Source organism: Erpetoichthys calabaricus, chromosome 13 (genome assembly GCF_900747795.2).
Source record: "Erpetoichthys calabaricus chromosome 13, fErpCal1.3, whole genome shotgun sequence".
Classification (NCBI taxonomy): domain Eukaryota; kingdom Metazoa; phylum Chordata; class Cladistia; order Polypteriformes; family Polypteridae; genus Erpetoichthys; species Erpetoichthys calabaricus.
The window spans coordinates 87,528,776-87,551,394 of NC_041406.2; the positions used below are offsets into that span (position 1 = coordinate 87,528,776).

At 38.1% G+C, this 22,619-nt stretch overlaps 1 protein-coding gene across 3 annotated transcripts in view; it reads right to left on the reverse strand.

Annotated features, from left to right (window-relative positions):
- LOC114663460 (zinc finger protein 236-like) overlaps nucleotides 1-22,619 on the reverse strand; it is a 181,934-nt gene that overhangs the window by 87,626 nt on the left and 71,689 nt on the right. For all 3 annotated transcript variants that reach the window (XM_028817205.2, XM_051935699.1, XM_051935700.1), the window contains exons 11-15: nucleotides 15,299-15,502; nucleotides 14,970-15,105; nucleotides 8,384-8,644; nucleotides 4,216-4,460; nucleotides 621-722 (exon numbers count right to left, since the gene is read on the reverse strand). In XM_028817205.2, the coding sequence (XP_028673038.1) occupies nucleotides 621-722; nucleotides 4,216-4,460; nucleotides 8,384-8,644; nucleotides 14,970-15,105; nucleotides 15,299-15,502 (948 nt within the window). The remainder of the gene's footprint in view (nucleotides 1-620; nucleotides 723-4,215; nucleotides 4,461-8,383; nucleotides 8,645-14,969; nucleotides 15,106-15,298; nucleotides 15,503-22,619) is intronic.

The window sequence follows — 22,619 nt, forward strand, 5'->3', positions numbered from 1 at the left end:
GTGTCCTTGTTTTGAATGGAGCACAAAAGCTACAGGAAGAGGTCTCATGAAACCTCGGCTGTTGCACATCATGCCCTGCCCCTTCCTGTATAGAGCACATATCAAGTGACTTGAGCATGGGAAAGGCGCTATATAAGTAAAATGTATTATTATTATTATATAACCGGATACCACACCAGACGTCTTGGTTAATTTGGGAACCAGCTTCCAAGAAGAACAGAGCTCTTGACCCGTAGCAGCATAAACTCAAACCTGGCACAGCATGCCAGTTATTTTCCTTACTTTTTAATTGTTGCCCTCATAACAACCAGGATTCCACAAGTCTTTATCTCCGTCTGTCTTGGTTCATTTTACAATACAAACACTTTTCTAGAACAAAAGAACCAAACGAAGAACCATTTTGTCAGAAGGTGCAATAAAAAGGGAATATCTGTAAAACAATTTTTGCTGTAGCCATTGCTCTCTGAAGTCTTATGACTCAGTAATACTTTTTCTCTTAATCAGAAAATTCTGGCTTTGGACGTTCTCTAGATTAAACATTGTAAAGCAACTGTTTTTTGTGATTAAAAGGAAAGAAAAGGAATATAAACAAGTTAAACTCAGAAATGGAAATATGTTACCTTGTGATAATCCCTGCTGGTCAAATGCTTGCTGGGGAAGTGCCTGCTGTTCAAATTGGCTCATATTCTGTGGGAGAGCATGCTGGGAGGTCACAAAGGTATCTGAAAATCAGTCCAGCAAAAAGAGAAGAAAAAAAAAAATGTTGACACGTGAAACAACAGATGGCCTTCTACCTGGAGTATCATTTATACTTTTTAATTCAAATTTCAGATTTACAACTTGTAATGTAATCTTTGTTTTATCTACTTAAACAGAAAAAGAAATTTCCAACCTAATGCAAATCTTTTGATTATTTTCTTCACAAATAAACAAATACCCATTTGTATATATTACTGTATAAAACAATGAAAACAGCAGCTTGTCACTAGAAATGCAGTGCTTGAGATATAAACAGGGTGGCACAGTGATGTTATAGTTAATGTTGATGCCTCACAGCTCCAAGAACATGTCCTCAGATCCTAGCCTGGGTATTATATAGGCTGGTCCAGATCTAATTATGCAATTTTCATTACACTATAACTTAAATTTTTTTACATAGAGAATTCACAGCACCTGCCACAGCACATAGAGATTTCACTTAAAATTATTTTTGTTGCCGATAGATGGCAGCAACTGCCCTGCATTCCAAAATGGCGGGGAGACGGTTGTCAGTCGAACAGTTGCATAATTAGATCTGGACCACCCTGTATTTGTGGAGTTTGCAACTCTCCTTATCAGTGTGGCTTTCTCCAGGTAATCTAGTTTCTTAAAGATAAGCATGCAACATTGAATGAAGGCTCTAAATTTGATGAATTGAGAGTGAAAATACCCATGTATGTGAGTGTGTAGCCTACAAAAATTGTCATTGTATGCAGGGCCTTGTGTCCATACCTAATGGGATAGGCTTCTACTCCTAGATAACCAGCTACAAATAAAGCCGGATCAGAAAATGGACTGACAGAAAACAAACTGGAAACCATAACGTCAGCACTGGCCTTCCTTAGGAGAAGCCTGTGTGTTTAACATATACATATTACCACCACCCAAATAAAAGGTTCTGAGATACATTTTTACCCATTCTGTATTTTATGTGAATTAAAGTTTTCAAATCATTAAATTAATGCTTAAAGGACTACTTAACTTAAAAATTATACAGTAATCCCTCGCTATATCGCGCTTCGACTTTCGCGGTTTCACTCTATCGCGGATTTTATATGTAAGCATATCTAAATATATAACGTGGATTTTTCGCTGCTTCGCGGATTCTGCAGACAATGGGTCTTTTTACTTCTGATACATGCTTCCTCAGTTGGTTTACCCAGTTGATTTCATACAAGGGACGCTATTGGCGGATGGCTGAGATGCTACCCAATCAGAGCACGCAGTTAAGTTCCTGTGTGCTGATTGGCTCAGCAACAGAGCATAGAATTCAATTCCGCTGCGTTAACCAGGAAGTCTCATCTCGCTCATTCAGCATCAACGTGCTCCTGCTACTGCTTCAGGGGCCATGCCCAAGCGGCAACAGAAGATGCTAACGATTTCCGAAAAGGTAAAAGTTTTGGATATGTTGAAGGAAGGGAACAGCTACACCGCTGCAGGACACCATTACGGAATCAATGAGTCCACAATTCTTTTTTATTTAAAAAGGAGGAAAAAAATATTAGATCTATGGCCGCAGTGTCCTTTAACCAGGGCGCAAAACGAGTTGTAAGTGGATGTAATAAGGCGGTAGTCCGGATGGAATCTGCTTTAGGGATCTGGATTGAAGACTGCCAGAAGAAGAACAACTGCGGTGCTACACAGTCACCTGAAGAGGCTCCTTTAGAAGAGCTGTAACGCTCTCCTTTGATGTGCAGTAAAATTAAACTCATCGTTATCGGACAAGTCGCCGTGTCATTGTTGGTGAGTAACATAATTAATTTTCTACGTACAGTACTTATTACATGTACATAGTTTAGTATCACTGTACACAAATTTTACTGTATACAATTTTTCTTGCATTGTACGTATTTATTGCTGGTGGCCTGCCTGTTGTAATGGCTGTAACATATGTGATATCGGAGACGCTCGATATCTTTAAAATAATATTTAGGTTTTACTGTATATAAACAGTGTGTTTACATACATAATTTCAATGAATCTTACCTAATATCTAAGAGAATACAAAGGGTTTATGCTGTATAATTGTGCGAAAAATGTTTATAAGAGTGTGGGTGAGTTTATAAGGGCTTAAAATATATAAAAATAACCATATGAACATATGGTTTTTACTTTTCACCTTTCATGGGGGGTTCTATAATGCAACCCCGCGATCGAGGAGGGATTACTGTATTTTTTTTATCTGTTACTCCATGTACTTTGTAGTTTTGATATAGAAAAAAACTTAATCTCATGTTTTAATGCAGAAAGAAAGATGTTTATGACACAACAGAAGTCAACAATGACTCAAACTTTTTATCATGATCTTTCACGTAAAAATGTTACAGGTAATCAAAAAAAAAGTAAGACTCACAAAAACACAAACAGGAGCAATTCATGGATCACAGATTTTTTCAAAAAATAAACCGTTTATTTGTACCCCATGCTTAAATCTTGGTTCCAATTCCAATTATAAAGAAATCCCCATTATAACCATTTTTTTTCCCCAAGTCCAGATGACTTATCTAATGATCTAATGGAATGTTACCTTTGTACTTAAGTGTACATGTAAATACTATTAATATCAATGTTACTACTAGACAAATGATAAACCTGAACGTGTTATGTGTTCAGGTGCAGATACAGTACTGATGGAAGATTACCTGTACAGTTAATAGAAAATGGATTTGGCAGGGCACTACGGGTTTGAAGGGTGTATGAAACACTGTGATTAGTGGATCGTAAAACCACATTTGACAAAGTACACAACACAACTCCTTGTCCAGGCTTTGGTCTTGTTATGTCTGGACTACTGCAATTCTCTGCTAGCAGGAGTATGGGCATGTGTACTGAAGTTGATTAAAAATACAGCAGCAAATCTGATGTTTTCAGCCTTTTACACTGGGTCGCTGTAGTACCACTTGTTAAGATCAAATCCTTGAAACTTACCTATAGAGTAGTCAAGGGGTAAGCACTTATATATATGGAAACACTCGTGAGGCCCTATGCCTCTTCTTGCCCACTCTGGTCTGCTGATGAAAAATATCTGGTGATGTCACATTTATGTGGCATCAAATCTCAATCTAAACTCTTTTCGTGCATAGTTCCTCGGTAGTGGGATGAAGCTGCCACATTAATTCATAATTCGGACTCCCTCGGTGTGTTTAGGAAGCAGTTGAAGACTGACTTCTGTGAATTCCTGTCTAACTGATATTGGCTGTAACCAAGGAATTGCAACCAGCTTGCATTTTGTTTTGACTTTTCCACTTCGGATGATCAATTTTGTAACCTTGTCCTGTAACACTAGCTCCTAAACAGACCTCTAGATGGACATTTACGATATTACGTAATTCTCTTTTATAAGCTGCTTTGGATAAAAGCTTCACCTAAGCAAATACATGTACAGAATATGTAAGTAAAAGACTTCTATTTATTAGTTACTAAAGCTTCATAATGGAACTTTAGATTGATACTTACCTTCATCTTGCACAAGAGGTTGATCTGTCAGCTGCTGGTCCAGGTCCGTTTGCTGGGTAGCCACCACTTGTTGCTGGGTAAGGCTTAATATGGTCTGTGACTCTGCACTCACAGAGGTGGATTGCTGCAGGTCATCACCCTCAATTTCAACCTGCATCTCTGAGGTAACTGCCTGCTGGGCAATTCCATCATCCAGGGAGTTTTGCTGTTGTTGATGTTGTTGGATTTGCTGGGCAAGCTCATATCTTTAATAAATGAGGACACACAATTGAAACAGGCACAAATTAATACACCGAACTGTCATCTACTGGAGTATGAAGGGCATGTTGATCAAGAATTGTTTTGGAGGACTGCACGTTTTGTAGGATTGCATTTATTTATTTTTTCTATATTTTTGTTGTAGTCACACCACATCTAAAAAAAAAAATCTTTGGGTGGCAATGGTGTTGACAGCTCCTTTGCACCTCCCGACACCTGGATTCAGTTCTCAGTCACTCTCTGTGTGATAGTTTGCACATATTCTTTCAGTTTCTCTGTGAATATTCTTCCAGCACTCCTATTTGCTCCTGCATTCCAACATTTTATGACACTAAAATGGCAAAGTAGGAGTGTATACATCCTCAGGCAGGAATAATTTCTATTCTGTCACCTTTGATGTCCCAACACTTTATTTAAAAAAGCAGGATCAAACAATAGATAGACTGGTGGAAGATCAATACTGACAAAGTCAGCATGAATTAAATAGTCTTCTCTTGCTTAAATTTGATACATCACTCAGATAAAAGTTAATATTCTTAAAATGTCTGCAAAATAAAAAAGTACTATAAATTGGATTCAGTTGGATTTTGGGAGGATGTCAAATAGAGTTATCAGGCTGTCAACTTTTCCATATCACTGTGCCACTCAATACCAGTCCAATATAAACGGAAGCAAAATATGCCGTGCAGTACTTGTTGAAATACGTCACCAAGCTGAAGAAAGATCATCAGGAGGGAAGATTACATACGCAGGTCCAGAGAAGTACGACCCTTAATAGAAGTTGTCTGACTACAGAGGTATTCACAGTTTATCTGTACACATCAGTTTTGGTAAAGAAGGAGCAATGTGATGTAATTGGAGGAATAAAGGCAGCCATTTAAAGAAGGCTATAATAAAACAGACACTAAGGAGGAACAGCAGAATGCTACAACAATTCCTCGGTGTTGGCAAGTGACAACAGAAGTGGCTGACTGACAATTTTGCAGTGCAGGCAGCTTAGTGGCAGTCAATGGTGCTTGACCATTTAATGGACCTGCGGCAAATACAAAGGATAGGGTACCCTGGCACTGTCTATGTAAGGTGTCTTTCAAATATCACCTAAATGAGGGTTGAATTCTAGTAGACATTAAAATCAAACATGATTCGTAAACGATGCTGGTGAGTGATTTGCACACTTGGCCAGGAACTAAACACCCTAAATTACAGACATTCCCATTGGGATTAATAAAGTATCTATCTATCTATCTATCTATCTATCTATCTATCTATCTATCTATCTATCTATCTATCTATCTATCTATCTATCTATCTATCTATCTATCTATCTATCTATCTATCTATCTATCTATCTATCTATCTATCTATCTATCTATCTATCTATCTATCTATCTATCTATCTATCTATCTATCTATCTATCTATCTATCTATCTATCTATCTATCTATCCCAAAGGCCAAATAGTATACCTGGCCGTTTGATAATTCAGTGCTCAAAGATGTAGTTACTTTAAGGGCCACTTGAGATCGCCATAGTGTAACTATTATGTACTTTCAAAAGATGCTGATGGTGACACTTGCTCAGAACACTGCTGAGAAGTGATTCTTGGATAGAATTTGAAGGTTACTCACTGAAAGTAGTAAACTGAGTTTAAAGTTGGGAAGTAAACTTTAGTAAGGGCTCACTCAAATGGCAGGAAAACACTGGCAAGGAGAAATAAAAGGTGAGTAGAAGATGAGTGGCAATACAGTAATCCCTCGCTATATCGCGCTTCGACTTTCGCGGCTTCACTCTATCGCGGATTTTATATGTAAGCATATTTAAATATATATCACGGATTTTTTGCTGGTTCGCGGATTTCTGCGGACACTGGGTCTTTTAATTTCTGGTACATGCTTCCTCAGTTGGTTTGCCCAGTTAATTTCATACAAGGGACACTATTGGCAGATGGCTGAGAAGCTACCCAACCAGAGTGCGTATTACATATTAAATAAAACTCCTCAAATATATTGTGAGCACGGGGGCTGTTCGCACCCCTAGAGGATACAGCCGCTCCTCAAAAAACGCTGAAAGATTACCTTCACATTGCTCTCTTCCTTGCTGGGCTTACATATGGCTACTTTGTCAAGCGATATGCTTCCCGCACTGTGCTTCTCATACTTAAAATATCAAACAGCACGTATTGATTTTTGATTGTTTGCTTTCCTCCCTCTCTCTCTCTTGCTCTGACATTCTCTGCTCCTGACGGAGCGGGTGTGAGCAGTGGGGCTGTTCGCACCCCTAGACGATACGGACGCTCGTCTAAAAATGCTGAAAGATTACCTTCACGTTGCTCCCTTCTGTGCAGCTGCTTTGTCAAGTGACATGCTTCCCGCATGGTGCTTCGCATACTTAAAAGCTCGAAGGGCACGTATTGATTTTTGATTGTTTGTTTTTCTCTGTCTCTCTCTCTGACATTCTCTGCTCCTGACTGAGGAGGTGTGGGCAGAGGGGCTGTTCGCACACTGGCCTAGAGTATAAGGACGCTCCTCTAAAAAATGCTGAAAGACTACCTTTATATTGCTGCCTTCCTTGCAGCTGCTTTATCTGGCGGTGCTTCGCATACTTAAAAGCCAAACAGCCCTATTGATTTTTGATTGTTTGCTTTTTTCTCTCTCTCTCTCTCTGACATTCCCTGCTCCTGACGCACACTCCTTTAAAGAGGAAGATATGTTTGCATTCTTTTAATTGTGAGACAGAACTGTCATCTCTGTCTTGTCATGGAGCACAGTTTAAACTTTTGAAAAAGAGACAAATGTTTGTTTGCAGTGTTTGAATAAAATTCCTGTCTCTCTACAACCTCCTGTGTTTCTGTACAAATCTGTGACCCAAGCATGACAATATAAAAATAACCATATAAACATATGGTTTCTACTTCGCGGATTTTCACCTTTCGCGGGGGGGTCTGGAACGCAACCCCCGCGATCGAGGAGGGATTACTGTAGTGTAGTGGCGCTTAAATGCTCTGTTTTGAGGTAAGAACATTGGCAGTAAGATATGAATGGGAAGTTGTGATAGCCAGAACACATGGGGCAGTAAGGAATTTGTTCCTTTTATATAATACAATGAACTTGGCACACTCATTTCTTCTTTTTGGATTAATAACTCCATTATATGTATACTAGCTGTGTAAGCCCGTGCTGTAAAAAGCACAGGGTCTTAGAACTATTGAAATTGTCAGAAAAAATATTGAAATGTAGTGATGTCAGGTAATTGAAAGGAACTACTCTGGGCATCTCTCTCCTAGGAGGATTCGTTTTGCTGATGTTCCTCTCCTCGCTTGTGTATTAGCGGCGGGAGGAAAAGTAAAAGGGGTACCGTTTTGCCGATGTGATCACCTCACTTCTGTATTAGCTGCTAAGCAAGTGATTCCTTCCTCGTAGTTTTCGTTTTGCCGATGTGCTCATCTCGCTTCTGTATAAGTGGCTAAGCAGGTGACTCTTTCTTCGGAGGTTTCATTTTGCCGACGTGTTCGCCTCGCTGGTGTATCCTCGGTGGTGGGGCCCTTACCCCAACTCCACCTCTCACTTCTGGGCCAGACAGATAGACACACACACACTTCCGCACATAGACGTTTACATATAAGAAAATATTCAGGCATTCTTGGGATTCAGATGTGGAGGTACTAGTCTTGGTATACATTGTCTGTCTCACTCACATGCACAATAATCGGCTCAGAATTGAAAAATCTGTATGCTCAGAAATTTAAATAATATGGAAAGGTCATATCTATGTTTTCTTTCAATGTAGTATAATATATTTTGATAAAAACAAACATTTTGGTGTAAATATAGAAGAAAATCTAACAAAACTTGTTCACTTAACTGCTTTACAAAAATTTGAGAATATAAATAACAGAAGCAAAAAGACCTACCTGTGCGTTTTCATATGCTTTCTACAGTTCGGGGAAGACTTAAAAGTCTTTTGACAGTAAGGGCACATATATGGGCGAATGTCACTGTGGATGGTCATGTGCCGTCGCAAACTGCCACTTGTGGTGAAGGTGCTGTCACATACCAGGCACTTGTACGCCTTCAGTCCAGAATGTGTTCGGATATGAGCTTTGAGAACTCCAGATGAAGCAAACCCTTTGCTGCACTGAAGACACTTGAATGGCTTTTCCCCTGTGTGGGATCTAAAGAAAAATATATCATAGTTACTAGTTATTTTTAGCCTAATTGCAGAGAATGCTGCATGTTTATGTGATTTTGTTTTTTCATTTCTTTGACAATTAAAAATAATTGTAATCATCAAAAACATTTGATGCTTTGTTCTAAATACATTATTGTTTTTTAACACATTAATTACACATAATTTATTAATTAAATTAATATTTGTAACCCTGGTAAATGTTGTTTGCTGTTTTTCCATTATGTGGTTCAATGAGAAGTCAAGCAAAATGACACCTTTTTTTAGCTAACTAAAAAGATTACAATGTGCTTTTTCAAGCAAGATGTGGTTCAAATGGTCCTATTCAAAGGAGTGACATGTCATAGGAGTGACATAACAAAGGAGTGAAACCTCAGATATAAATTTCAAAGGAGTGACAACCATCCAACCAATCATCCAAGTGGAAGGTGAGGTGACAATGATTTTTTTTGGCGAGCATACTTTCAGTTGTGTGTGGTCCAGTAAAATGTCACTCCTTGAATATGGTATTTATGTCACTCCTATGAAATGTCACTCCTATGAAGTGTCACTCCTTCGATACAGACCCGGTTCAAAAATGCAATCAACTGAAAGCAGATCTAGTCGAGTATATATAAGAACATGATGATTCTAAAACAGAACATATCACAGACCCTGGCAATAAAATGGTATATTAAAAGTGAATGGAACACAATTATTTAAAATAGATCATGAAACATCCATCACAATTATTTCCAACTAGACATTTTATTCAGTCTCCTGGGTTCTATTACTGTCCACAGAAAGTCAATGATTCATCTCGATCACTTTTGTTTTTCTTTATTTCCATATAAAGCTGTGAATTAAATCAGCCTCCTTTATCAGAGTACAGACACATACGCAGAACAAAGGGTGTAACAGTAAGCTGAAAATCTTCTGTTTCAATTCTAATAACACAAAGTTGCAAAGTAGTATGTATAATGATTCTATTTTTAAAATATTTTCTCTTTCCTCCCACAATTATAATTAACATGATTAGATTCCCGAAGAAAGTAGTATATATTGTCGAAACACAAAAAGGTCAAGTCAATTTTCTTTCCTTGTCACATATGTTGAAATTTGACCTTTATGAAATGAGGTTGTCCTTGGTCTTAGAACAAGTAAAATTTGGAATTAAAGTCAGTGGAATCATCGTAGATTGGATATTAAAGGGCAACAGGACATTCAGTAAAAATGTAACATGACTGGACACATACAAGTACTGATCTAAATGGACCAGCTGTTCAAAATGCAAATGCCACATTGCAAAGATTTTTTTCTGTTTTTGTAGTAAATAACAGCCATTTCAATGTAAAGAACTACACACAGAACAATTTAAATACCCAAAGCAAACACTTGTGCAGCATCTGTTTTAGCCTTGAACCCAATAATCCTGAAAGAGGTTTAAACCTCACCCCATAACTCTGGAGTGGATTAAGCAATTCGGAAAATATTAAAGAAAAAGTGTTTATGTCAAAATAAATCTGGTGTGCTATTTTAAAATCGCCTAGTTAAGTGCTAGAATTTGCTTTGTGTTTCTTTAAAGTTTTATGTCAAATAACTAAAATAGAGTATGAATGAGCAGCTTGAAGCATAGCGAATATGCACAGACAAATAACAAACAGGTTTCTTATACTCATTTGGCTAATTTCATAGCAATATAAATCAGTTACTTGCAAGGTGCTCGATTCAGTTATAAGAAGTACAGTTCAAACAATTTAAACACAGATGATATAACTTTGGATATTCTGAGCTAGAGAATCAAATTGAAAATAAAAAGTAATGGACAGGAATGCAAAAGCATGTTCATTTTTATTTTTCTATGTATAACACACAGTCTGCGGTAGGTTGGCACCCTGCCTAGGATTGGTTCCTGCCTTGTGCGCTGTGTTGGCTGGGATTGGCTCCAGCAGACCCCCGTGACCCTGTGTTCGGATTCAGCGGGTTGGAAAATGGATGGATGAATGGATAACACACAGTTGATAATTAAACACTTTCCCGGATCAGGTAACAAAACCTCCATACTTGACATTAACATTTTAAACCATATAAGTGACTATATCCAGTCACTTACAAAAAGACAAGAGTTAAAACAAACAGTGATGAGAATGTGAGAGAATGGATGTGCTACATTGTGTGATACAAGGAAAATGAAACAGACAACTTTGATGAGCATTTGTACTCCTCCATTAGAAATACATTATGCTTGTGTAGTACCCCCTTTATTGAGAATGTGTTTGTGCATACATTCACAGCAAAACAAAAATAAATGCACTGTATTTTTATTGGAAAAAACTGTGATTTTAACATGCATGAGTTTTCAATATATTTATGACATTCTAAATGTGATGCTGCACCTTAGTCTACTATTCACTTTCACTATCTCTTATATATATTTCTCTTCTGGTTCATTCTGCTTTCACTTCGAAACCAGTCCCGCCCAAACGCAGCCGACATGGCATTTCTCGATTCCTATATGTCCTCTTCTATGTCATGCACTATACTGGCCTGCTGAGCGTAATACTTCCAACAAGTACTCGAGATGCTGCCACAACTGTAAAGTAGCTTTACCACCTTTGCGGGAGCCACCTGTGTCTTTACAACAGCTTCTTACACAGCAAACATCAGAAGCTAAAAATTATCGTGAACACATTCGAGAATACAACTCTTCTCTAGCGTTTGCTTCCATGGGTGCACAGATAACTCAACCTCCTGGCCACGGACCATACTGTTTTAAAATACACTGACAAATTTATCACCAAATCTCTTCACTATACGCTAACACTTCTATCTCTCCAGGATATGGACAGTTGTATGTTTTTGACACAGCGCAAGCTACTGAAGTGCGCTTACAAAATAAAGCAAACTCTGTATGCAGTGAAAATTTACTTCTCCAGCTAGATTCCATGCTCAGAACCATCAACCCCTTCGCTAAATCATACAGACACATGCATAAAATCGCTCAGTCCAATCCAACAGCATCTTTATGAATGGTTTTCAAGGAAGACCCTAGGCAGGATTTACGACGATACAATGCCTCGACATGTCACACCGATGTTGCAGCGATTTTCGTCGGAGAAGACGGCGAACCGCCAGCCGAAAGGGACATTTGCATCTATCCCATAGGCAACTCCTGTAAACAGATTTCCACACTCAATATGAATTGTGATCCTGTGGTTTACCCACTTTTATTCCCTTACGGAGACATTGGCTGGCACAAAGATTTATAACATGTTCCCGATAAAAGAACTGCCAAGCGAATAAGGCTTACTCAATGCTAATTTTACGTGTACAGATTAGCAATGAGGAATACATTTAGTATTTTGCACTCCTGCGGCAAACTGTTCCAACTGTATGTCGTAGATGCGTATGTTAAAACAGAGGGCGCGCGTCTCAGTTATCTCAGATTACATCAACAAGATCTGCGCGTGGAACAATACAAAGGACTTTCAAACAATGTATGTGTAGGCAAAATGATCATATTACCATCCACATTTCCAGGAAGTCCAAGATACATGCAACAAAACTATCAGGATGCCATGGCCATAGTACGTAAATTCGGAAAGCCTGATTTATTTATCACTTTCACATGTAATCCTGCTTGGCCGGAAATTCTACATGCACACTGCGTCTTTCAAGAAGTATTTATTTCTTCTTGATTTCTGAATTCCTTTCTCACCGTTTTCTGTTCTTATTCTTACACCGCCGTATGCTATGGCGGGCGTCAGCTAGTTCTTAATACTTTCATCTTCTTTTAATCCGAATCACCTACATGGTACAGGAACATTCTACTGAACACTTTTATCAGTAGACAATTTCTATCTGAAAGCCGTAAGGTTACTGAACAACCATATATAATAACAAGTCCTGTACATGTTCTTGCCTATATGCAGTACAATACAGCTGGCTGTTTGTTGCCTTAACTTCTGTGTGTCTTTTATTGATATAGCCTAATGACTCTACAGTTCTAATAGAAGTCTTTATCGTAAATGTGAGAAATGTCGTAGATGCCTAAACCACCAGGTTTTCGTTACAATGGTTGTTTTACAGAGGATGGACACCCCAAGCTCATCCACCTTCCAAAAGGACCATTATTTTCTTTTAGGGTTGACTCCTTTAGCCTTTAGGACTCCTTTAGGAGTCCCTTTTTCTCACCACAGGCAGTGGTGATATTTGCTGGACTAATATTCCACTTAATGATGGTGCAGATTCTCCATGTCACAGCACCTGCAGCAGATAAGAGCAAATCAGGAGATATGTTTTTTATATCAGCAGCCCGACCTGGTCACTGAAATTAAGAGAGCAAGATTAAGATGGCTGGGGCATTTACAGCAAATGCCAAATGACTGTATCATACAAAAGGTTGTACAAAGGAAAACCAGGGAGAAGAAGAAAAGTGGGAAGACCCGGGAAATGGTGGATGGATGATGTGGTGGAGGACATTAGGAACTTAGCTGTGAGGGTGTGGAGAAGTAGGACAGCCAATAGATTGGAATGATGGAGTATTACAAGGAAGGCCAAGGCTCTTCAAGGACTGTAGTGCCAGAGGGTAAGGTAAGGTAAGGCCTAAACTACCATTAATTGAATAAAAGGGCTGTCTGATGTAAGTCTGAACAATGAATTGTTATAAGAGCTCTTTGTTAGTCAACTACAAAGTGGTTGATATAAGTGTAACCATTGCATGAGTACTTTGGGCCAACGGGTCAATGAATGTGTTTGTAAATGTGTTATCTGATATTACATCATATTTTACAGACATACAGAAAGAAAGATGTTGAGTTGTCTGATGATCACCAATTGTGGTGAACTGACTTAGATGGCTAGTAAATTGACTGCATGAACACCTACTACCAACATATGCAATCAGAGTATTGGGATTACCTAGTGAGTTTAAAACTCACCTCTCTAAGAGATGCTTAAACACCTGACGGTTGTATCTCTCTTACTTATCAATGATGTGGTCTTCTTCTTTCCATTGAACACTGAATACTGTAGCAGTTCACAGGCAAGCCTGATATGATTGGCATAAAAATCAGTATCTCTGAATATAATTTCAAAGTCTTTTCTCAGTAACGAGGGGCATATTTACCATGTGTGAAGGACGAGCAGTTGTTGACGTTGAGTTACTCGCTTTGTGTTAGAGGCAATCGTGAAACTGGTGAACAGGCTGCTGTAGCCATGACAGCAGTATGGCATTATATCAGTCCAGTAACGGTGTACTGCACGATAACATTCAGTGAATACACTTGACTTGAGCATTCCTAGTTTTCGTTCTCTTTCTCTGCACGTTTACCATTCGTTGGCTCAGAGGTTGATTCGCTTGCTGCTTCCTGAGCAACTCTTCTTTTCTCCACCCTAGCGGCCCAATGCTTCTCTTCTTCCGTCGGCATCTTTTCGCGTTAAAATTGATTAAGTTAGTGTATGTGTTGCAATTACTTTTACATTTTCTTTAATTTTTCACTTAAGCTGGCACTTAAGTCTTCAATCTGCCTCAAGAATGATTTAAGATATGAAGAGTTAGGGGAAGTGACGGCGAAGGTGGTAGGGATGAGAATGACGCCTGTACGCATGCACTGCATAGCCGCCTTGCTGTGAATAGTAGACGTCATGTAGTATATGTGTACCAAATTTCAGGTCAATTTGTCAAATGGTTTGCGAACTACAGGTGATTTAAAATCCTGAACAGACAAAACAAACAGCCTCGGTAGCATATTATATATAAAGTTAGTGGCAGTAATATGGACGTTGTTAATGTATGGGTCGGCATCAGTCTGATTCTACCCTCATGGTCATGATCTTTGGGAATCAACTTAAAGAACTAAAATGGAGGGTATAAAGTGAGGTTTCCCATCCATCTCTCTCTCTGTAATGGATGAAGCTCAACAATCCAGGGAGACTTGAGTTGAGCCACTGCTCCTTCAGACTGAGAGGACACAAATGAAGTAGTTTGTATGTCAAACAGACATGCCTTGTGCTGATCATATATTTCACATGGACGGAGATCACCTGGGAATTCCCAAGGAGGAACTAAAGCTTGGATTTGAAGATTAGGATGCAAACCATGGCTTGCTTAGATTGTTACCAACCAGACCCTCACAATAACAACTTGATCGGCTTCTGAAACAAACAGTTCTCCCTTTGCTTGTGAGTCACTGAAAGATAATCAGTAATAGCAAGATTTGCCATTATTTTTATTTTTGTTTTAAAAAGAATAGCTACTAAACTGTAAGTTCTTTAATTCATTCAACACTAACAACAAATCAAATATACTAGTGTAAATTGTCTTCTTTTACCTAACATGCTGCTTAAGGTGGCTTGACTTCTTGTAAGCTTTGTTGCAGAAGTGACATTTATAAGGCCTCTCATTTTCTAAGTTTAAATAATGTTGAAATGATAGGTTGCCACGGGGATTTTGGTTTTGAATAAGGCCTAAGAAAGAAAACAGAGACATAGGAAAAAAATTAAACAATCATGGATTTTTTTTATTACAGTAGAAATATGATATTCATATTCCTCGTATGCATATTTTATTTTTTTGAGCTTAAATTAAAAAAAATATACTTTTAGTTTAGGAACTCAAAACACTTTTCTAACAGAGATAATCAAAATAACACTCACATACCAAAATCAGTGATGAGGATAGGCTCTTGAAGTGGGATGTCAGGCACTGGGAGATTATTCTTCACCACTCGTACTTTCTGAGGCTTGCGGGGGTACTTCTGCTTTTTTGTCTGATTGTTTTTAAAATGGGAAGCAATGTGGGTCTTCCTGTGTCCTGAAGTGCGGAAAATCTTATCGCAGTGTGGACAAGGAAATGGTCTCACACCTGCAAAGTTAAGAAAAGCACTGAGCTTTACAAATTGATGGAGAGGAGAATAAAGAACAAAATTACTCTAAAAAATATGCTAACAATAAAAAAGATTAGCACTCCATGCCAAAAAGCAAAACTTGTTTTCCAAAATATAGCATAAATAACACTGAAAAGCAAAACACAGCACTAAATGAAAGAGGAAACCAAAAAGGACAGCAACGGCTCAGAGCATTTACACAAGTTTGCATTCATGAAGCCATGTTAAAATAAATATAAAAATATATAGAACCTGGAGGATTGTTTGAAAGTGACAAAGAAGGGAATGGCACTGCAAGGATTAGTTATGGGTTAAGCGAATCCATTCTTCATAAACAATTAAATATGAGCAAGGTCTGTGCAAGATGAGCACTAAGAATGCTAAATGCTAAAATGAGACTTCATCATATCCAGTGTTCCAAGGACAATCTCACGTTAATGAATTCAGACTGGAAGACATTTATGAAGCATCTCATGACCAAAGATGAAACATAAATATGTGACTAGGACTCGGTTTCAAAATATTGGAAGTATGGTGATTTTTCAGCTCCAAAGCAACCAAAAGTCCGAGCTGGTGTCGACAAGCATTATGTGCAAAATGTTTGTGACGTTGAAGGTGTCATTACTCTTGATTACATGGCTCAAAATGAACACATAACAAGTCGATATTGTCAAAGTCAAAATGAACTTTATTGTCATTTCAACCATATACAAGTATGACGGAATTGCGAAGCTCGGGGTCCACAGTGTAGCAGCATGACGTGCAAATAATAAATTACAAATAGAATTAAAATTTAAATTTGAAATTAAAACACAAACAAGACAAGACATTGTGCAAAGACAAGACAAAGAAGTAGCAGCAATATTGACGTGTAGTTAGCAATAAGAACATTGATGCAATGTATGGTATTGCAATCTAGATACATAAATATAGTCAATAGATATGCAATATAATAAATAATAGATATAGATAATGCAGAAATTATCAGTGTATGATAATACTTGTTTAAGACATGTGTAAACAATGACAGGTCAGAATGTTTCACAGCAGAAGGATATCAAGAACATCAAAATCCTTCATGGTCAGAATGAGATTTTCAGTTCTTTTTCTACCTGCACACTTGTCTTTGCAGGAAAGTGGTTTTCATGTATAAAAGTTCTGTTTTTAGAGGTGGTTGAGGCCGTGTGGAAGATCCCAGGGGGCAACATGGTGTTAAGGAGTCTAACAGCTTGGGGGTAAAAACTCTCCTGCAGCCTGACAGATCTGGCTTTGTTGCTTCAGTATCTTCTCTTTGGATGGCAGAAGTCCATGTGAGGGGTGTGAGGGGTCCCGCACAATGCTGCAGGACTTGCAGACACTGCGTTTGTAAAATATGTCCTGTAGTGAAGGGAGAGGCACCCCAATAATGTTCTCTGCTGTCTTCACTATCCTTTGCAGGCGCTTGCAGTCGAATATGTTGCAGTTGCCATACCAGACAATGATGCAGCTGAATTGTTTTGGCATTTGTGAATGTCCGTTATGGAAAAATAACAATGAAAGAAGCCGACTATCCTACTTCTTCAAGACAATGCCCCAACTAATACTGCATAGGCTGCAAAGGCTGCTCTGCAAAACCAAGAATCATTAAGATTCATGCCCACTTTAGGCTACGTCCAAACTGCAATATTTTCGTTTAAAAACACAGGCATTCTTCCACACTACTCGGGTGTTTTTAACCCTCGAGAACGGAGACCTTCAAAACTGCTCTCTAGACCTGTATATTTATGAAGACAGACAGACAGACAGACAGACAGACAGACAGACAGACAGACAGACAGACAGACAGATAGATAGATAGATAGATAGATAGATAGATAGATAGATAGATAGATAGATAGATAGATAGATAGATAGATAGATAGATAGATAGATACTTTATTAATCCCAAGGGGAAATTCACAATGCTGGCACATACTGCAGTGTGGATGGGTGAAAATGAACAGTTTTGAAAACAGCGACTGATTGCACTCCGAGTGGTTTATCACCCTTCCTTGACTGGATCCTGCTCATTTCATTCTCTCAGGTGCTTTGCTCATCTTATATTCATGTGTTAATCTCAATAGCAATTCCAACTCTTCACCAGTCAAACAAAATAATCCGATTTTTTTTTGTTTTTTGTGTTCAATATTGTTGTTCTCTGTGTATAAACACAAGCTGCAAATGACTGTCTAGTGTGAATGGCACTTCCTCTTTCTGTTTCTGTTTCTGCCAATGTGCACATGCCCAGTGTAGGTGAATGTCTTTGTTATATGCATTTTCAGTCATTTTCGTGTGGATGACGATACGCTGGGAAACAATGTGAAACCGCTAGACTTTGAGTAGTGAGAAAAGCACTATATAAATGCAAAGAATTATTTATTATTATTTAGACTGGACAGAGATTGTCTTTATTTAAAATGCAGCTTTAAATGAAAATGTAGTAGTGTGAACATAGCCTTAGTCTCTAGAACTGATCCTGTGTGACTATCACCCTTTCCATAATCTGAAAGGCTAACTCCATGGGATGTACTATGACAATAATGAAGACATGAGTCTACTACCAATGACTGCTTGAGAATGCAAGACAAATTTGGGTGGCAAAAACAGCTTAATGAATATTATAACAACTTTATTGTTGTTTAATAAAGTTCATAGAGGATGGAGATCATGTTAAAAAAACTTGTTACTTGTAACAGACCACCCATAAAAATTTACTGAACATCTCTCATATATTACGTATTTGTTTTTAATGCCAAGTGGAGAATCTACATAAAAAAATAACTGGCAAATAAAGACACACAGGATTACATTCAAACAACCTGGTATCTCATTTATTATGCCCACAAAAGTGTATAAGCTGACTACTCGACTACACCTCATCAGAACAGTCAGTAATATACAGGGTGTCCCAAAAAGAATATAGGAGTTTCAAAGAGCTATATTTATTGAATTAAGCAAGCATATACAAAAACTGTTATATTCACGTGTTTCCCACATTGTCTATAAATGTTCTATGTGCCCCCCATGAGTAACTGTAACAATATCGAGGCGGTATTAAAATTCCTGCCAAACTCTCTCTAACATATCGGGATTGATGCTCTGAATGGCAGCCGTTATCTTCAACTTCATTTCATTCAAAGTTGTAGGCATCGGTGGTTGGAACACTAATCCTTTGACGTTTCCCCAAAGGAAAAAGTCACATGGGGTGATATCTGGAGATCTTTGAGGACAATGGTGGAGTGACAAATCTTGATTCCCAGATCTTCCTATCCAACGTTGGGGATAGGACTCATTTAGGAAATGCCGCACTGGAAGAGACCAGCGAGGTGATGCCCCATCCTGTTTAAAAATGAAATTGGCTGGTTCTTTATCTTCCAATTGAGGAAACAGCCAATGTTGCAGCATTTGCAGGTACACAGCCCCTGTTACTGTGGTTCCTTCAAAAAAGTAAGGACCGTAAACTTTCGACTTGGAAATCGTGCAAAAAATGTTAGTATTGGGGGAGTCTTGTTCATGTTCGATAACCACATGAGGGTTTTCTTCACCCCAAATTCGTACATTATGATGATTTACCTTCCCACTAATGTGAAAAGAAATGCCCACTGCACAGTAACAACCGATTGAGTTCTGGCAAATGCAAAAAGCATTTTGTTGTGGCACAGCCCTAACTGCAAACGTAACTAATCGAAACAACACACTGTTAGCTTTTTGATAGGCACTAGCACCATCTACCAGCAACAAAATGAAACTAGATTAATTCCTCAAGACGCCACTAGGTTGCTCTGCAGTCTCTGATGAATGGGCGCCAAGCTACAGCTCTTTAAAACTTCAATATTCTTTTTGGGACACCCTGCATAATGATCCTTAAAGAGCAATTTCATGAATAAAGACATAATTGTACTACTGAAGACTGCATGAGAAGGCAAGACAAAAATTTAATATAAGTGGCAAAAACAGCTTAATGAATATTATAACAACTTTATTGTTGTTTAATAAAGTTCATAGAGGATGGAGATCATGTTGAAAAAAACTTGTTACTTGTGACAGACCACCCATAAAAATTTACTTATCGTATGTACTCGCAGATAAGTTCTCCCGCGGATAAGTCGGGACTTGATTTTACAGTATTATTTCTGGTATTGTATAAGTCGAACGTGGAAAACTCACGCTATTGGTACAAGAGATTATGCTATGCTAATGCCCACCCAAGAGAGTAACCACAGAGCACACTGCCTTTTTATGAGGGTGCGGCAATGCGCTGTATCAGCATGTGCTACTAACCTCATTCTCTCTCTCTATTGTGCCTATGTGACTACACGGTAACACCAAAACTATTCCGAAGCGACGTTTGCACCGATTTGTGTTTTTTGTACCTCACACTCTCATACATCTTTATCGTAAGAGCATGCCTTATCTACGATTGAGTGTTCGATCAGAAGAAATTATGAAGCTGGTTTTAAATTAAACATCGTTGAAGTAGCGAAAGAAATTGGTAACTGCGCTGCTACAACAAAATTCGATGTGTCTGAGAAACTGATGCGAGATCGGAGGAGGAAAGAAGATGTAAAAAAAAAAAAAATGTAAGTGTCGCATTTTTGAATGGGTGTATAAGTCGGAGTCTGATTTTATGATCGACTTTTCGGGTTTCAAGACCCAACGTATACGTGAGTATATACGGTAACACCTCTCATATTTTACGTATTTGTTTTTAATGCCAAGCGGAGAATCTACATAAACGATAACTTGTGAATAAAGACGCTCAGGATTGCATTCAAACAACCTGGTATCTCATTTATTATGTCCACAAAAGTGTATAAGCTGACTACTCGACTACACCTCATCAGAACAGTCAGTAATATATAATGATCCTTAAAGAGCAATTTCATGATTTGATTATTAACTATGTAATTCGTAAAGGTTCACTAATGTCATCCATTGACCTTTTAAAGTTGTTAAGCACCAGAAATGAAATGGCAGCCAGGATTATGCATTTTCTTCATAGAGTTCCCCATTCCTTTTTTTCATCTCAAAAAAATGTGTTTAAGACAATGGATATGGCAATACTGAAAATAACAACAAAATAACACTTGCCATAATAAAAGTTACAAAAGACTGGTTGAAGACATTCTTAACCTATAATGAAAATCCTGATGGTATCTTGCAGAGTTTAGAAAATACATGCAAGTGTTATAGATGATAAAGCTATGACAGAGAAAAGAAAAAAATGAAAAACAGAAAGACACACAAAAAGTGTGGGTATATTACAGCTTAAAAGAACCCAGAAGTGCCTCCTGGCAAATGCCATTGATTAAAGAGGTTTAACGTAACACAGCTTTCAGTTTTTCTACAAAGAAACATCTTCAATAGGCTGCAATTTCAAAAGCTCAGATATTAGGTTGATTATAAGGATATAATGATTTATTGAGTAGTGAATGGGAATTGTAAATGGGCTGATTCAGAAACTTTAGAAGACAAAATAAAAAGTTCAATGCAGATACATTTTTCACTGCTATTAATTTCCATCATTATCTAGATGGCTTTTATCTTATCATCCAGTTAGCAGCACAACATAGAATTATAACATGAAAACACATTCTACAGAAATATGCTAAAGAAAAGGTTGCTTTCACTACAGAAAAATATTTGCACTCAGAAGCATTGGTCTAATCTGCATGAAAGCCAGCAGGGAAGACTGGCATGAGTAAGTGTAACATTTAGGTTTGCATAGGGGTTAGTGATATGCAAAAATTCTGCACCCTGAAATTTCATATATACAGGGCTATTTATTCAAAATGAAAGAGCAGATTTCAAAAATTTATTTCAAACAAATTTTATAAGACAGAAACACATTCTACACATCACTGGATAGAGGAAAGTTCAAAGTTTAAAAATTCTACTTCAAGAAGATTCGAATGACTTCATTTTCATGCAAGATGCTGCCCCGTCTTATTTCCACTTGCGTTACCTGAACGACACCATTCCAGGATGATGGATTGGAAGAGGTGGACAACAAGATCTTGCTCATTGTCTATGGCCACCCAGGTCTCCAGACCTTACCCCCTGTGATTTTTATTTGTGTTTGTTCCACCTATGCCCACTAATTTTCAAGATTTGTGACATCGAATTGAGGAAGCTGTGAATTCAGTAACTAGGGAGCAGTTGACAAGTGTATGGCAAGAAATGGTCTACCGTTTTGATGTTTGTCGCGCTACACGTGGTGCTCCTGTTGAGTGCATGCAACCTCATGGACCGTAGGATCAAACTCTGAACTTTCCTCTGTCCAGTGATGTGCGGAATGTGTTTCTGTCTTATACAGTTTGTTTGAAATAAATTTCTGAAATCTGCTCTTTCATTTTGAATAGCCCTGTATTGTCACAATAAACAATACGAGTCTATTGTAAGTTTCTGAACAGGCACAATGTTAATTAAAAAGTCTTTAAGTTGCATCACTGCAAGAAGAAAAAATAAACTTCTTCAGTCAGAAAACTAGTACACATACACTTCTATAAATGGATTGACAAAAAAGACAATGTCTGACAGACAGGTAGAGGCAACATCAGGATGCTTGAACCGTTGGTGCAGCACCTGAGCAAAGCTTCACTGATGTGAGATTTCATGGGGCTTGCTGAAGCCAGAGGATCAAGTGGAATTGAAATTGTAGATGTTGGCTGTATGGATAACAATATGAGACAAAATTGGAAGCAATGGTTGCTGAAAAGCTTTCACATCTGCTGGGAACGATATATAAAACCGAGAAAGAAAAAAAGCACAGAGAAAAAACTAAATTACCGAGTAACAAGATTTAAAGCCCTCAATGGACTACAAGGTAACAACTAGAATAATGGACTGGTGACTCCCTGAGGCAGGCTCAGTTTATGACCTTTATTACAATGTCTGTCTTTTTCTGTTTTTAATTACCAGTTGCATCTGGACAGGTGCCAGGCTTGAGTAGTCTGGAATGCTGTGGACTAGAGTTGCATAATTTTAAGAGCTGAACCGTGCTTTTTCCTTTGGAAAGACCCATAACCTGCATATGGGCAGGACACAGAAAATTGTGCAACCTGGACAACAATCTTA